We start from the raw sequence: 14210 nt of genomic DNA, 5'->3' as shown, positions 1-14210 counted from the left end.
CCCCAGTCCCAATGATTTTTTATTTTTTTTTATGAATAGATGGCCTTCTTCCACTTTTCCCTCTTTTTTCTGTGTCAAAACTTCTTATTAAAAGGATATCCAAATGCGAAATTCATTGCAAATTCATGACAAAAGATACAGAAAATACATGGACAATCAACAGGAATTGAATTAGACAAGCAACATTCCTAGTAGACTACATGACTCTTATTTTTCCGTAATATTGTTCAACTTCAGACGGCTCCAAGGCTGATACAAACAATATATTGAAAATAAACACAACATCACATACTTTTTTAACAATATCTAGTAAAATCCGCGTCCGAATCCGAGGTGATTGTATGATGAAGGCATCATATTTGGAATAAATGAAGCATTATTGGGATCAAAAGGAGCCATGGATGCACCAGAAATAACACTTGGACCAGCAGCAGTAGATGCAAAATAGTTATGGGATTGATTTGAATTCTGAATGAGTTTCTCAGCATGATGTGTCACATTCTTCTTGAGATCCTCCAGAGCGCTCTTCAGCTGTTCAAGTTGTGGCCTGCTCATCTCCTCAACAGGAGTCTCCCACCAGCAATGCGCGCGGCAAGCCCTCCTGATCTTCATAAGCTCCTCTCCTCGCTTTCTCTCCGCCTCCAATAGATCAAGCACCTAAGGAATTAAATAAAGATTTTTACCTTCACCCAAAAAAATGGTAATTCAGTAAATGATTTAATTTATTAATCAGTAATATACCTGAGTAAGTTGAAAATTAAGATCACGAAGAGAAGCGTTGCGATGGGCTTCGACAAGCTGCAAAGCACCTGAAGTAGAAGGAGTGTGACGGGTGAGGAACCGATCGATTATTGTTTCAACGTCAGGGTGACCAAATGAGAACACCTTGTTCCCTGGAGAGAAGACAATGATGGCGACATCAGCACCGCAAAGTGTGCAAAGTTCACAAGCCTTTTTGAAAAGGCCTGTTCTTCGCTTCGAGAAGGTTACTTGGAGATTGCTTTCATTTTCCATCTTCTTCATCTCCACCTTCTGGCGACCCCTACTTGTTCTCACCATGGCTACCCAACAGTATGAACTTGAATAATAGGATGAATCCCTAACAACCATATATAAGAAGAAGAGATTAATTTATAGGCGCCTTAAGGATTGGAGCACAAGAATTTGGTCTGTCCAGATTAATATGAATGAGGTGTCGTTTCTCTGACCTTAATTACTTACTAGTTTTGGCAGCTACAGTATCTCTTTCAAAAAATAATATATGGTAAGAACATAATATTGATATATTGAACTCAGGCTACTCACACCTCTTTGACAATTCATGAGGAGATGCATTATCGAATTTCATGGACATTCTGCGATATAAGCACAGCCTCATGTATCTTGTGATGCTAAGTAGGTAATTATTTGTAAAAAAAACTGTGTCCTGTTGTCATGAGTAAGCAAATATCTAACCAGTGAAACAAAACTTTTTGGGTAGTTTTCATATTTCTTAGTTTGCCTAGTCTAGTACATTCACCTAAAATGGACACTCAGTATTATAGGGATTAGCATGAAAATTCATATCACCAAATATTTCCTCGTTAAGTATATTTTCTACTCTAGATTTCTGACCATTTTAGATTGTCAAGAAGAGAAAGGATCGATGCTACCATTTTTGGCTAGATAAGTATCTCTATCAGGATTATCTCATTTACATATAATATTAATTCTAACATTGTATCATGAGAATGTTTTCATGGTTCTTGTGTTCTAGATCATATGAGATAACATTTAAAGAAACCACTATGAAATCGTTTTTAAAACTATATTCATGCATGGGTAATTTTACCATTAGCAGTCAGCAGCAGCAGCAGCAACAACCCAGCATCAACGCATGAATCAACTGTGTTTTCAACCCTGCAAATATCAAGTGGTGGAAAGAAACCGCATGAGAATCTGTTTTTCACAACTTGTACAAAACTTATCGCGCATTTGATATGCTATACAAAAGGCGAACCTAACATGAACACAAGCCTTCTCGAAAAAGTATAACTTGAAAAATCGTTGTACATTTATAGGGAAATTGACAACCAAAGTCTCATTTATATCTAATTTTACAGTAAATTATCTTAGATAGTACAAGGAACTCAATGACAACAAAACTGGACCCTATAGAAAGCAAATCAATTTGATGTGCAAGGCTAACTTATAGATACAGATACACTAATCAGAACGAACTATTGCATCTGAAATGCTAATTCTTTCAGTTGCTCGGGGTCCACCTCTAACGGGACCCGAGTAAGGGCACACTGAGCTGTTGTTGTCTTCGGGAAAGCTATTACATCTCTTCTGACGGAATTAGCACCAGCCAACAGCATGATCAATCCATCCAAACCATAAGCAATTCCCCCTGCATTGGTGTAGTACTGGAAATTAATTAGTTAAGTGTTCATTCCAAAACGAAGAATAACAAATGGTGCGAGGACAGGATGAAGCCATACCATGTGGAGGAGCACCCACGTCAAAGGCCTCCAAAAGATAGCCAAACTTTGCTTCTGCCTGTAGAAAAAGCAGCACGGAGCCCCACATTATTGCAACTTTTGGAAGCATTTCCTTGGTATAATCCAATTAAAAATCTCGGGGCTGAGAGTTAATTTGAGAAAGTATGATCATCCCTTTGGGATACGCTTCACATGTGGAGGCCCTAGCTGAAGCCCTTGGCTGCGGGATTTGTAATCTACCTTCAAAGTATCTGGGGCTCCCTTTAGGTGCAAAACATAAAAATCAGGGCATGTGGAATCCTTTGGTGGCTTCTTTTGAAAAAAACTTTTAGGTTGTAGGAGAAGCAGCCTCTCAAAAGCAGGAAGACTAATGCTTATTAAAAGTACACTCTAATCTCCCCGTATATATGATGTCCCTTCTTCCTATCCCGGCTTCCATCGCTATTAGAATTGAATGGATCATGTGTAGATTCTTGTTGGGTGGCTCTCTGGAGAACAGGAAAATGCATCTTGTAAATTGGAACGTAGTGAAGCTCCCAAAAGATGTTGGCGGTCTGGGGATTAAATGCTTCAGCACCTTTAACAGGGCTTTCCTTGGGAAATGGCTTTGGAGGTTTGCCTCTGACAGAGATCACTTATGGCAGAAAGTCATTGCTTGCAAATATGGTACAGATAACAATGGTTGGTCCACCAAGCAGAATAGAGACCCTTATGGGTGCAGCATGTGGAGATCCATTAGGAAAGGTTGGGATATTTGGTTTGCTTCAACTCACTTCCAGGCGGGTAGAGGCAACTCCATTAGCTTCCGAAATGACGTGTGGACAGGAGATTCAACAATCAGGACCAATTATGCTAATCTTTACAGTCTAGCCTCCTTACAGGAGGCCTCTATTAGTCAGTTATACCAAGCTACTGATAGGGGCATTTCCTGGAACATTAACTTCATTCGTAATGCTCAAGACTGGGAAGTAGAGGAATTCACAAATTTCTGGAAGTTTGTTTACAGTGCTAAGATTAGTCCCTCAGCAGAAGATAAAATCTGCTGGAATTTTGCAAGCAACAAAATGTTCTCTGTGAGTTCCTTTTATAATGAGCTTAAAGACAAGATTCATTTAGGTAACTCGGGATTTCCTTGGCGGTGGGTTTGGAAGTCAAAGGCTCCTCCTAAAGTTAACTTCTTCTATTGGGAGGTTGTTTGGGGCAGAATTTTAACAATGGACAATTTACAAAGGAGGGGCATTTCTTTGGTAAATAGATGTTGTTTATGCAAGGCTGCCATGGAATCTATAAATCATCTTCTTTTGCATTGCTCCTGATCCACTAAGGTTTGAGCTAATGCTCTGTCATTACTAGGCATCCGTTGGGTAACACACGCTTCTGTGGATAAAGAGTTGTTAGCATGGTTCTCTATGGGCAAGGACAAGCATCAAAGAAGCTTCTTTCAACTGATCCCGATGTCTGTCATGTGGCTGATCTGGATCGAACGAAATAATAGAATTTTCAACAACATAGAATCTAGTTCAGATAGCTTCATAGATAGTTGGTTCGATAGCCTTAAATCTTGGAGTTTTTCTTTCTCAGGGAATATTTTTGACCTTATGAATTTATCCTCTTTAAAACTCTCTTGGGTTGCACCTCTTTGGTGCCTTAATAAATTTTTTCTTTTAAAAAAAAAAATCACCTAAGATGTAATTGAATTTCCTTCATTTCAAAGAAATCTAAAATTAATAGAATTAAGTTCAAAATACATAAGAGATTATTTTATTCGTATTCTAATATTACCATCTGTGCTTGGAAAAACCAAAAAGTAGAACATAGAGACACAATGATGTTTGGATTCCTTGATGTCACTGCAACACCAAGTATGATAGCGCTGTATGAAAAAACATAGAATTCAAAATCAGAAAAAAATTTGATCCAATTGCGCAGGCTGATGATGATGCCAAGGCCTGACAAGATCGTAGAATTTTCACAGGAGACCTCCAGAGAAAAGCCACGGAAAGTTCAAGAAAGAGGACGCTGCCAGTCAACTTGGGACATTTTACTTTTTTTGAATGGGACTTGGAATGGGACTTGGGACATTCTCCTTATAAATAAATTCTTCTACATGCTTAAATAATAACAATGAATACAGTATAGTTGACCCACATTCAAAACCAAACATGTTTTCAGAAACACCATGATGTCGGGGCCAATCAGTGGCACTCCCCACAGAAGGAATTGGGAATGAGGCCACAAAATGATCAAGAAAGGGTATCCGTGTGTTATTGGCACACCTAGCTCTTTACTTGAATCAAAGTTCTTTTCCATGCTTCTAATCTAATGATACTAAAAGAGGGATACTGCACTATCACCCCAATCGAAACTTAGGATGAATGCTCAAGTTTTCCCTCAAAACCTTCAAAGTAAGCAATCAAATCCTACAACTGAATGAAAATACAAATCATCCTTGTTCACATGCCAACAGCACCCTATCCTACATCATATTTTCTCTGTTGTCTAAATACCTCTTTACTTGAATCAAAGTTCTTTTCCATGCTTCTAATCTAATGATGCTAAAAGAGGGATACTGCACTATCGCCCCAATTGAAACTTAGGATGAATGCTCAAGTTTTCCCTCAAAACCTTCAAAGTAAGCAATCAAATCCTACAACTGAATGAAAATACAAATCATCCTTGTTCACATGCCAACAACACCCTATCCTACATCATTTATTTTCTCTGTTGTCTAAATTCTCCCTCATTGCATTTGCTCCTAAACTCTTCTTTCTCTCTTTACTTTCATTCCCTACTCTCCCTTTCTAATGTAAATCAGAAAGCTTATGATTAGTACACTCCAAATCTAGAAGTAAATCAATAATTTGCAAGCTGAGCAACTTTACGGGTTCTTTCAGAAATCATTTCCAATTTCCCAAGCAAAGTATAAATAATTTAAAAGGTCTCCTCACCTGTTGAGGAGAGATGCCTATGGTTTCTAAAACCTTTTGTTGGATGTCGCATCTATAAATCCTCAAACTTCCGCCACCAATCTGAAAGCAGAACAACAAAAAGAATTTAAGCAGCGTAGCATCTGCATGAGTTCAAGCTTACAGCTTTAAGGGAAAAAAGAAACCGGCTCCAAGAGAGGAAAATTACTTCAACTCCATTCTAAACCATGTCATAAGCAAGGGCACGAGCAGAGGAAAGATCTTTCATGTCCTCAGGATGCGGTGCAGTAAATGGGTGATGCAAGGCCTGCAAAAGAGGCAAAGAGCTTATACATATCATAGGCCTATAAAGAGAAATGTTGTAGTTGCGAATACAACTAGCATGGACTTGCTTCTAAACTTTTTAGGAGCAAGCAATCCCACCTTGAAAAACAGCAAAACAAAATTAAGGTAGAAAAGCAAGACTTTCTTCAGTCACAGCTAACAAGTCAAATCAGGCGACTCATATTGCAACAAACTCATAATTCTTCTACAAGTAACCGCTCAAGTGAGCATATTTGCATAGAAGTGATGAGTAGAGGAAAGACACCATGTTTTTCATGTAGCATAATCTTATTATCAAATCTGTCACTTTAAAAGAAAATGAGGATTTATACCCAGGTTAGCCGAAACATCACCATTCTCTACCAGTCGTACAGAGTTGCAATAAGTCAACAATTGAGTTTGTGTTGTCAGTGTCATTGTATGTCATTTAGGTTAATCGTTATCAAGCCAACAACAGAAAATAGAACTGAGCAAACTGCAAGCACTGTATTTTCCAATAACACCATGCTATAATCTTCCAAAAAGAATCCCTATAACGATGTTTCAGAAAACAGAAACTATCAGTCATTTTATCAGCAATTGCAAAAGACGTAAGACAAATAGGAGACAAACCTCAAGCCTCTGCTCTGAATCATTCCATTCAAACATTGGGAAATTGGTCACCCACAAAATTTAATGCCTGGACTAAAGATCAGAGATGGAGAAGCAAAAATTTCGTCAGATAAGATTAATAATTCAATCCTATGCATTTGAGAGTTAGGGTAAGTCCAAACATACATGGTCAACCAAGCCCAACTCATGGGCAGCAAATAGCCGGAGTCTGTCTAGAGTTTTATTGACTGATGAATGGTAAGTCCAAACATACATTGTCTAAGAAATTGTAAAAGAAAGTAACAAACCCAATTTGTGATTGAATTACGAGAATTTCAGAAAGGAGAAGAAATATATTAGTTCCCCCACAATCAAAGTGTCTTTAGACACCATAGTACTGATTACGGAAAAAAAATATTAAAGAAAATAAGACCAAGAAAAGATGACACGATGAAGAATGCAGACTAAATTTGAATTAGTCAGCATAAATAAAAGTTTTGTAATCTTAATATGATAGAAACCTTTCTCAGCACTATCGAAATCCTTGCTAAGCTTAACCCCTAAATTTACTTAGCTCATAATGAAAACGGAGATCAGTGAAATTAACAGCAACAAGGGACAAAGCCCCAAATAGAATGACTTTGTTAGAGATGTGTATATTTTAGTATTTTTTAGTCTTGAAGGGTAGTTTGGTCTTCTCATGAGTTATTGTATATATACTCTTGTATACTCCTTTGGAATACACACACTATTTTTATCTCTATTATCATGGTATCGCAGTAGTTTTTTTTCTCCTACAAAATTTTTTTTCTTTCGTGCGGCGGCCCTCTTCTTCTTCTCCGGCGAGCTCACCGCTGTTTGCCACTGTACTCTTCTTCACCGGCGAGCTCCCTGCCGTGCGCCACTCCTCTCAACTCTCTCGGTGCTGCTCTCTGTCTCTCTGTCCAGCTCACCGTGCACCACTGCCCTCTCTTTTTTTTCCGGCGAGCTTCCTGCTGTGCGCTAGCACCACTGCCCTCTCTTTTTTTCCGGCGAGCTTCCTGTTGTGCGCTATTGATACTCTGCTCCCTGCATCTCCGACGAGATCTCTCTTTGGCACCCTGCTGAGTGTGCGTCTTCAGTCACGACACCCAGCCAGCAGATCTGGTTTTTTGATCTTCTGAAATTGCAGTTTGGCCCTCCAGATTTCTAAAATTGCAGTTTGGTCCATCCAGAATTTTTTTTAAATTACAGTTTAGCCCTCCAGATTTCAGAAATTGCAGTTTGGTCCCTCCAATTTTTTTGAAATTGCAGTTTGGTTCCTCCAGATTTCAGAAATTGTAGTTTGGTCCCTCCAGATTTCTGAACTTCCAGTTTAGTCCCTACAGATTTCTGAAATTGTCATTTGTGTTGATGACAACTCTTGGTAGTGATTTTCCTCCCTTGCCGGGGACTGGTTCCTCCGCCACTCGGTCTCTGTCGAATTCTGCTGTTGCTACGCCACTCTCATCCTCGACGACTGTTGGTTTGACCACCTCTGAACTTCCTCGGGATTTTCTTCCCACTTCGACTGATTTTCGGCTCACCGCTGCTAGTGATTGGCCTACTTGGAGTGCCACGGTTCGTAATGCTCTGTTTGGCCGTGGGCTCTTATCTTATCTCACGGATGGTCCACCCGTTGACTGTTCTGATGATGTTTTAGCTGCTTGGAGTCTTCGGACTAATCGAGTCTCCAGTTATCTCATTGAGTCTCTCAACCCGGCTCTTCGACCTGATCTGGTTACTCAATCTGCCCATGTGGTTTGGAAGTCTCTTACTGCTCGTTTTGTTGAGCGTAGTGGGGCTCGTCAGTATTCTCTTCTTACTCAGGCTGCTGCTGCTCGTCAGGATGATAGGTCTATTCAGCAGTTCTATCAGCACATGCATGGTTTTTGGCGTGAGTTGGAGGCCTTTCTCCCTGCTGGCAGTCATATTGCTACTCATGTGGCCTTTTGGGATATGCGTCATATGTATGAGTTTTTGATGGCTCTCCGCCCTGAGTTTGGTTCTCTGGTTGGTCAGCTTATACATCGTGACCCCTCTCCCAGTCTTGAGACTGCAGTTGCTGAGTTAGTTACAGAGGAGACTCGTCTGCGCCTGCTAGGTGGTGTTAGGCCACCTCCCGCACCCTCTAGTTTCTCTGGTGTTCTTGCTGCGGCACCCTCTGGTATTTCCACAGCTCCTTCACCTTCATCTGGTCGTCCTACTTGCACTAATTGCCTGCGGCCAGGTCATACTTTGGATGACTGTTGGAAGCTTCACCCCGAGCGTCGTGTTGGACCTCGAGGTCGTGGTCGCCGTGCCTCCACTCCTATTGCTGCGGTTGTTACTCCTGCACTTCCTTCTCCTGCTTCTGCTATGTCTCCTATTGATATTCAGCAGTTTCAGCAGTTCCAACAGTTCCAGCAGTATCAGCAGCGTCTTGAGCAGATGACTGCTTCCACCAGCACTGGTAGCACTCCTGCATCCTCTACTTTCTCAGCCACTGGTATGTCTAGTACTTGGATTTTTGACTCGGGGGCCTCTCATCATATGACCTCTGATGCCTCCCTGTTAACTGATTGTAGTCCCGCACCTCCTATTCCCTCTATTTACACTGCTGATGGTTCTCCATTGAAAGTCTCTCAGGCTGGCTCTATTACTACCACCTCAGAGCCCTCAGGCCATCTCTCTCTACCCTCTGTTCTTCATGCTCCTCAGTTGAGCATGAATCTTATTTCAGTTGGTGGTATATGTGATTTTGGCTATGATGTTTTATTCACACCCTCTTCTTGTCGTGTGCAGGATCCGTCTACCAGCCGGATGATTGGCAGTGGTCGTAGAGTGGGTGGTCTCTATCATCTCCAGTCTCTCCACCTTCCCTCCTCGCATCCCAGTTTTTGTGGTCTTGCCTCTCCTACTCCTGATATCTGGCATAGACGATTAGGTCATATTTCTGAGTCGCGATTGAAGAGTCTTTCCCTGTCTGGAGCTCTCGGTCGTAGTTCTTTTTCTGCTTTGAGTCCTTGTCTTGGTTGTAAGCTTGCTAAAGCTACAGCACTCCCCTTTTCCCCCAGTGTATCCCAAACTTCTAGTGTTTTTGATCTATTACATTCAGACATTTGGGGCCCTGCACCTCTCCCTTCTATTTGTGGTTATCGTTATTATGTTTCCTTTATTGATGACTTTACTCGCTATACTTGGGTCTATCTCTTACAGCATCGCTCTGAGATTCTCGATGTGTATGACCGTTTTACCACTATGATTTTCACTCAGTTCGGTTGTCGCATCAAGACACTCCGTTCTGATTGTGCTCTTGAGTACTTGTCTTCTAGTATGCGCACGTTGCTGTCCTCTCACGGTACCATTTTTCAGCACTCATGTCCACACACACATGAGCAGAATGGTGTTGCTGAGAGGAAGCATCGACACATTCTAGAGACTACTCGGGCGCTTCTCATTTCGGCTTCTGTGCCTCGTTCTTACTGGGCTGAGGCTGTTCTCACTTCAGTAAATCTAATCAACATTACTCCCTCTTCAGTTCTGCCTGGTCGTATCTCCCCTCATGAGCGGCTATTCAGCTCCCCACCTGACTACTCTCGTCTTCGCACATTCGGCTGCACTTGTTTTGTCCGATTACCTCCTCCTGAGCGTTCCAAATTGTCCCATGTTTCTGCCAAATGTGTTCTCCTCGGTATCAGTGCTGAACACAAGGGTTATCGTTGCTACGATCCCTTGACTCGGCGCGTCCGTATCTCTCGTCATGTCTCATTTCTTGAGGATGTTCCTTATTTCTCCTCGACATCTCAGGATCTTACCTTTCTTACGCTTCCGCCCTCACCCACTCCTGACATTTCTCTTCCCCCTACTCCTATTTCCTCTACATCCATTCTAGATATTCCCATTTCCTCCACTCCCTCAGATTCTGCTCCCACTGAGCCTGATCCTCCATCTTCCTCCTCCTCTTCTGCACCTGATCCCGTTCCCACTGCACCTGATCCTTCATCTCCTCCTCTTTCATCTGGTATTACTCCTTATCCTCTTCACTACACCTGTGATCTTGACTATGTCCCATCTGCTAGTCCTGATCCTACCTCATCCTCCTCGGCCACCTGTACATCCCCTGCTAGTATGGATCCCCCTGCTCCTCGCTATCCTCAACGCGAGCGACGCCCTGTGGAGAGGTATGGTTATAGTTCTATTTCTACTTATGCTCCACAGTTTACTGCTTTTCTTACTGCTCTTCATTCGGAGTCTGAGCCTACCTCATACAGTGAGGCCTCTCAGTTAGTTCAGTGGCAGCAGGCTATGGCAGAGGAGTTTGAGGCTTTTAGAGAGACTCGGACTTGGGATGTGGTTCCTCTTCCTGCTGGTGTTAGGCCTATTGGCTGCAAATGGATTTATCGGGTTAAACGTCGCCCTGATGGGTCTATTGAGCGCTATAAGGCTCGTCTTGTTGCTAGAGGTTTTTCCCAGGTGCATGGTATTGATTATGATGAGACATTTGCTCCCGTTGCTCAGATAACTACAGTTCGCACTTTATTGGCAGTTGCTGCTGTTAGTCAGTGGCCTCTTCTTCAGATGGATGTGAAGAATGCCTTTCTCAATGGTGATCTTTCAGAGATTGTCTACATGCAGCCCCCTCCCGGACTTTGGACTCCTCCTCAGCATGTTTGTCGCCTTCGCCGGGCTATCTATGGTCTCAAACAAGCCCCTCAGGCTTGGTTTGAGCGGTTTCGTCAGGTGGTGACTCAGGCTGGATCTATTGAGAGCTCTCATGATCACTCTCTCTTTGTTAGGTCATCCCCTCAGGGACGGGCGATTCTATTGTTGTACGTGGATGATATGATCATTACAGGTGATGATACCGCTGCCATTCAGTATCTTCAGCAACATCTTCAGTCTCAGTTCCGAATGAAAGATCTTGGATCTCTCCGGTATTTTCTTGGCATTGAGATTACTCATTCTGATCATGGCATTCTGCTATCCCAGCAGAAGTATCTCTCCGACATTCTTAGTCGGGCTGCTCTCTCAGATACTCACAGTGTTGACACTCCTCTTGAGCTTAATGTGAAGCTCCGTCCGACTGATGGTCAGCCTTTTCCTGATCCGACTCGCTACAGGCAAATTGTTGGTCAGCTTGTGTACCTATGCATCACTCGTCCGGATATTGCTCATGCTGTGAGTATTGTGAGTCAGTTTATGTCTGCTCCCAGCTCAATTCACTATGGTGCTCTTCTCCGGATTCTCAGGTATCTCAGTGGGACTATGACTCGATCCCTGTTCTTATCATCATCTTCGTCCCTCACTCTTCAGGCCTACTCAGATGCTGATTGGGCAGGTGATCCTACTTCTCGTCGCTCTATTACAAGTTATTGTGTGTTCCTTGGTGACTCTCTTATATCTTGGCGCAGCAAGAAACAAAATGTAGTATCTCTTTCGAGCACTGAGGCAGAATATCGTGCTATGGCCACTACTGCTAAGGAGATTGTTCATCTTCGTCGTCTCCTTAGTCACTTGGGTGTCCATATTTCTGGACCAACGCCGATGCATTGTGACAACAGGAGTACTATTCATATTGCCTGCAATCCTGTTTTTCACGAGAGGACGAAACACATTGAGATTGATTGTCACTTTGTCCGTGAGCAGTTTTTGTCGGATGTTCTCTCCCTACCTTTCACTTATTCTGTTGCACAGTTGGCGGATTTCTTCACGAAGTCTCACACTGTTTCTCGTCATCAGCTTCTCATTGGCAAACTCTCGGTGTTTGACCCACCTTGAGTTTGAGGGGGGGTGTTAGAGATGTGTATATTTTAGTATTTTTTAGTCTTGAAGGGTAGTTTGGTCTTCTCATGAGTTATTGTATATATACTCTTGTATACTCCTTTGGAATACACACACTATTTTTATCTCTATTATCAGACTTAAACAATGAATTTACTGCCTACAAAATAGAATGACTTAAACAATGAATTAACAGCAACAAGGGACAAAGCCCCTAAATTTACTTAAGCGTCACAAACCATCAGCAAAACAGTAGATAAGAGGAGGAGAAGGAGGGAATTAAGTGCCTCTGCAGGATACGGAAGGGTAATTGTAATCACAGCTTTGCTTGAATACTAAAAAACATAGATTAAATATAAGTAGTGACTACATAACATAAGCGAGAATAATCTAAATCCACATACCTCAACCGAATCTCCTCTTTCACAGAATCCTTTGCATCATCTATAGTAATCACTAAAAATGGTAACTTTGATCTCACAGCATTCAATACTTGAACATGCTCTGCAGCCACCTGATGAGATGCATGATGCATCATCGGCACCACATAACAAATTAAAGTCAAAAAATAAAACATGCTGGTAGAATCAATATCCAAGAGAAACAAAGATGAAGGCAAATGAAGCAGCAAAATAGTCATTTGCACTTGAATGGGCTTCGGGAAACTCATCAGGAAGCGGTGTAACCTTCACAAAAACCAGAAAACAGCTCATAAATTTAACAAATTGAAGTTGTTTGCACCTTTACACAGCAGCAGAAGGAAACAATTTTCAAAAGAAACATGAACAATGCCAGAGTGGTCCCAAAGATTGAAGAAGGTGAGACCACCGTGGACCCGGTCAAGTGGAACCCACCCACATAAGCGGAAACGCTTGCCCACATCGACGGCTGATAATTCGCCACATACCTGTCCGAGAAACCCAATTGAGAGATTGAGTAGTGTTTATCGAGGGCTTGGCCGGGGCTTCAGTGGAAGAAGAAGAAAACGGGGAAGGTTGAGGTTGAGGTGGTGGCAGTAATGGATTTTGGAGAGAAGTGGAAGCGGAGACAGAGTAAAAAGACACGTCTATTTCTTGACACTGTTTTTGGGAAGTATTTGAATATGATGAAGGAAGTTGCGGGTTTGTAGTATCTGAGAGGGAAAGGTTTTGCTCGGAATTGTTTTTACATTTCCTAATTAAATACATATGTAAATTCTCTATTTTACAGATTTAGAGTATCTGCATCAGTTTCCCTTAACAGATTCCTTAAATTACAGACAAAATATCACTTTTCACTATTTACAGATTTCTTATCCAACCAACACTACATCAAATTATCTATCATATTCTCTATTACATTAAAATAATATTTCTTTCTCTTTCCTTTATTTATTCTATTCATATAAATTACTTCCATTTAAAATAATAAATAAATTACATTTAAAACAATAGATTAATTATATTTAAAACAATAGATTAATTAAAATAATAAATTAATGTTATTAAAAATTGGAGAAATTTAACTATTTTTTTCTTGATTTCATGATTTGGAAAGAATAGATGTTGTAGGAGAAAAATTTGAGGAGAGAGAAAGAGGGGGGAGAGAGATGAGTGAGGAGAGAGAAAGATGAGAGTGAGGAGAGAGAGAGGAGATAGAAAGAAATGAGAGGAGAGAGAGAAAGGGGATTGAGGAGAGAGAAAGAGATGAAAGAGGAGAGAGAAAGAGATGAAAGAGGAGAGAGAAAGAGGGATTGAAGACGGAGAGAGAGGAGTGAAGAGAGAGAGGAGCGAAAAAATGAGGAGAGAGGAGTGAGTAAAATAATAAAAATATTATTTTATGTTTAGAGAAGTGAATAGAGGTTCTCTAGATGTAGGGAATCACTGTTCATGTTTTGTAAAATAGGGAACCTCTAGGTAATCTGATGCAGAGTTCTATTTTGACAAATTCTCTATAATCTTTTCCTATTTTACAGACAGATCCATCCATGTTTAGGTAATCTGATGTACATGTTTTACAATCAAGCAAGAGTGAATAAGATGACCTATCATATTAAAATAATATTTTTTAGTGATTGTTTTATTAATAATTAAATACATATTTATGACTCGATAATAAAAGTTAA

At 41.1% G+C, this 14210-nt stretch overlaps 2 protein-coding genes across 4 annotated transcripts; one reads left to right on the top strand and one right to left on the bottom strand.

Moving 5' to 3' along the window:
• Window positions 1-156: 156 nt before the first annotated feature.
• On the bottom strand, window positions 157-13163 carry LOC119982101 (agamous-like MADS-box protein AGL62). Of its 3 annotated transcripts, none has more exons than XM_038825298.1 (9): window positions 12511-13163; window positions 6347-6418; window positions 5619-5717; window positions 5432-5512; window positions 2484-2541; window positions 2265-2392; window positions 1832-1899; window positions 742-1099; window positions 157-657 (listed from the first exon to the last, which is right to left on the bottom strand). In XM_038825298.1, exons 8-9 carry the CDS (start codon window positions 1057-1059, stop codon window positions 307-309), a joined length of 669 nt encoding a protein of 222 aa, XP_038681226.1. In that variant the 5' UTR covers window positions 1060-1099; window positions 1832-1899; window positions 2265-2392; window positions 2484-2541; window positions 5432-5512; window positions 5619-5717; window positions 6347-6418; window positions 12511-13163; the 3' UTR covers window positions 157-306. The 3 variants fall into 3 exon arrangements, with proteins under 3 accessions (XP_038681226.1, XP_038681227.1, XP_038681228.1); XM_038825299.1 differs by having other exon boundaries at window positions 6347-6413; XM_038825300.1 differs by lacking the exons at window positions 2265-2392; window positions 2484-2541.
• On the top strand, window positions 7718-9552 carry LOC119981907. Its single transcript, XM_038825045.1, has 3 exons — window positions 7718-8948; window positions 9066-9350; window positions 9542-9552. Exons 1-3 carry the CDS (start codon window positions 7718-7720, stop codon window positions 9550-9552), a joined length of 1527 nt encoding a protein of 508 aa, XP_038680973.1.
• Window positions 13164-14210: the final 1047 nt, after the last annotated feature.

Source organism: Tripterygium wilfordii, chromosome 17 (genome assembly GCF_013401445.1).
Source record: "Tripterygium wilfordii isolate XIE 37 chromosome 17, ASM1340144v1, whole genome shotgun sequence".
Taxonomy (NCBI): domain Eukaryota; kingdom Viridiplantae; phylum Streptophyta; class Magnoliopsida; order Celastrales; family Celastraceae; genus Tripterygium; species Tripterygium wilfordii.
This window is presented reverse-complemented; position numbering and strand designations above follow the sequence as displayed.

Excerpts from the sequence above, each read along its gene's own strand:
- LOC119982101 (XM_038825298.1), bottom strand. The coding sequence starts at position 1,059 with ATGGTGAGAACAAGTAGGGGTCGCCAGAAGGTGGAGATGAAGAAGATG. Across the intron at positions 658-741 it reads TTAATTTTCAACTTACTCAG|GTGCTTGATCTATTGGAGGC; the intron begins GTATATTACTGA and ends TTAATTCCTTAG.
- LOC119981907 (XM_038825045.1), top strand. The coding sequence starts at position 7,718 with ATGACAACTCTTGGTAGTGATTTTCCTCCCTTGCCGGGGACTGGTTCC. Across the intron at positions 8,949-9,065 it reads CTCTATTTACACTGCTGATG|TTGGTGGTATATGTGATTTT; the intron begins GTTCTCCATTGA and ends ATCTTATTTCAG.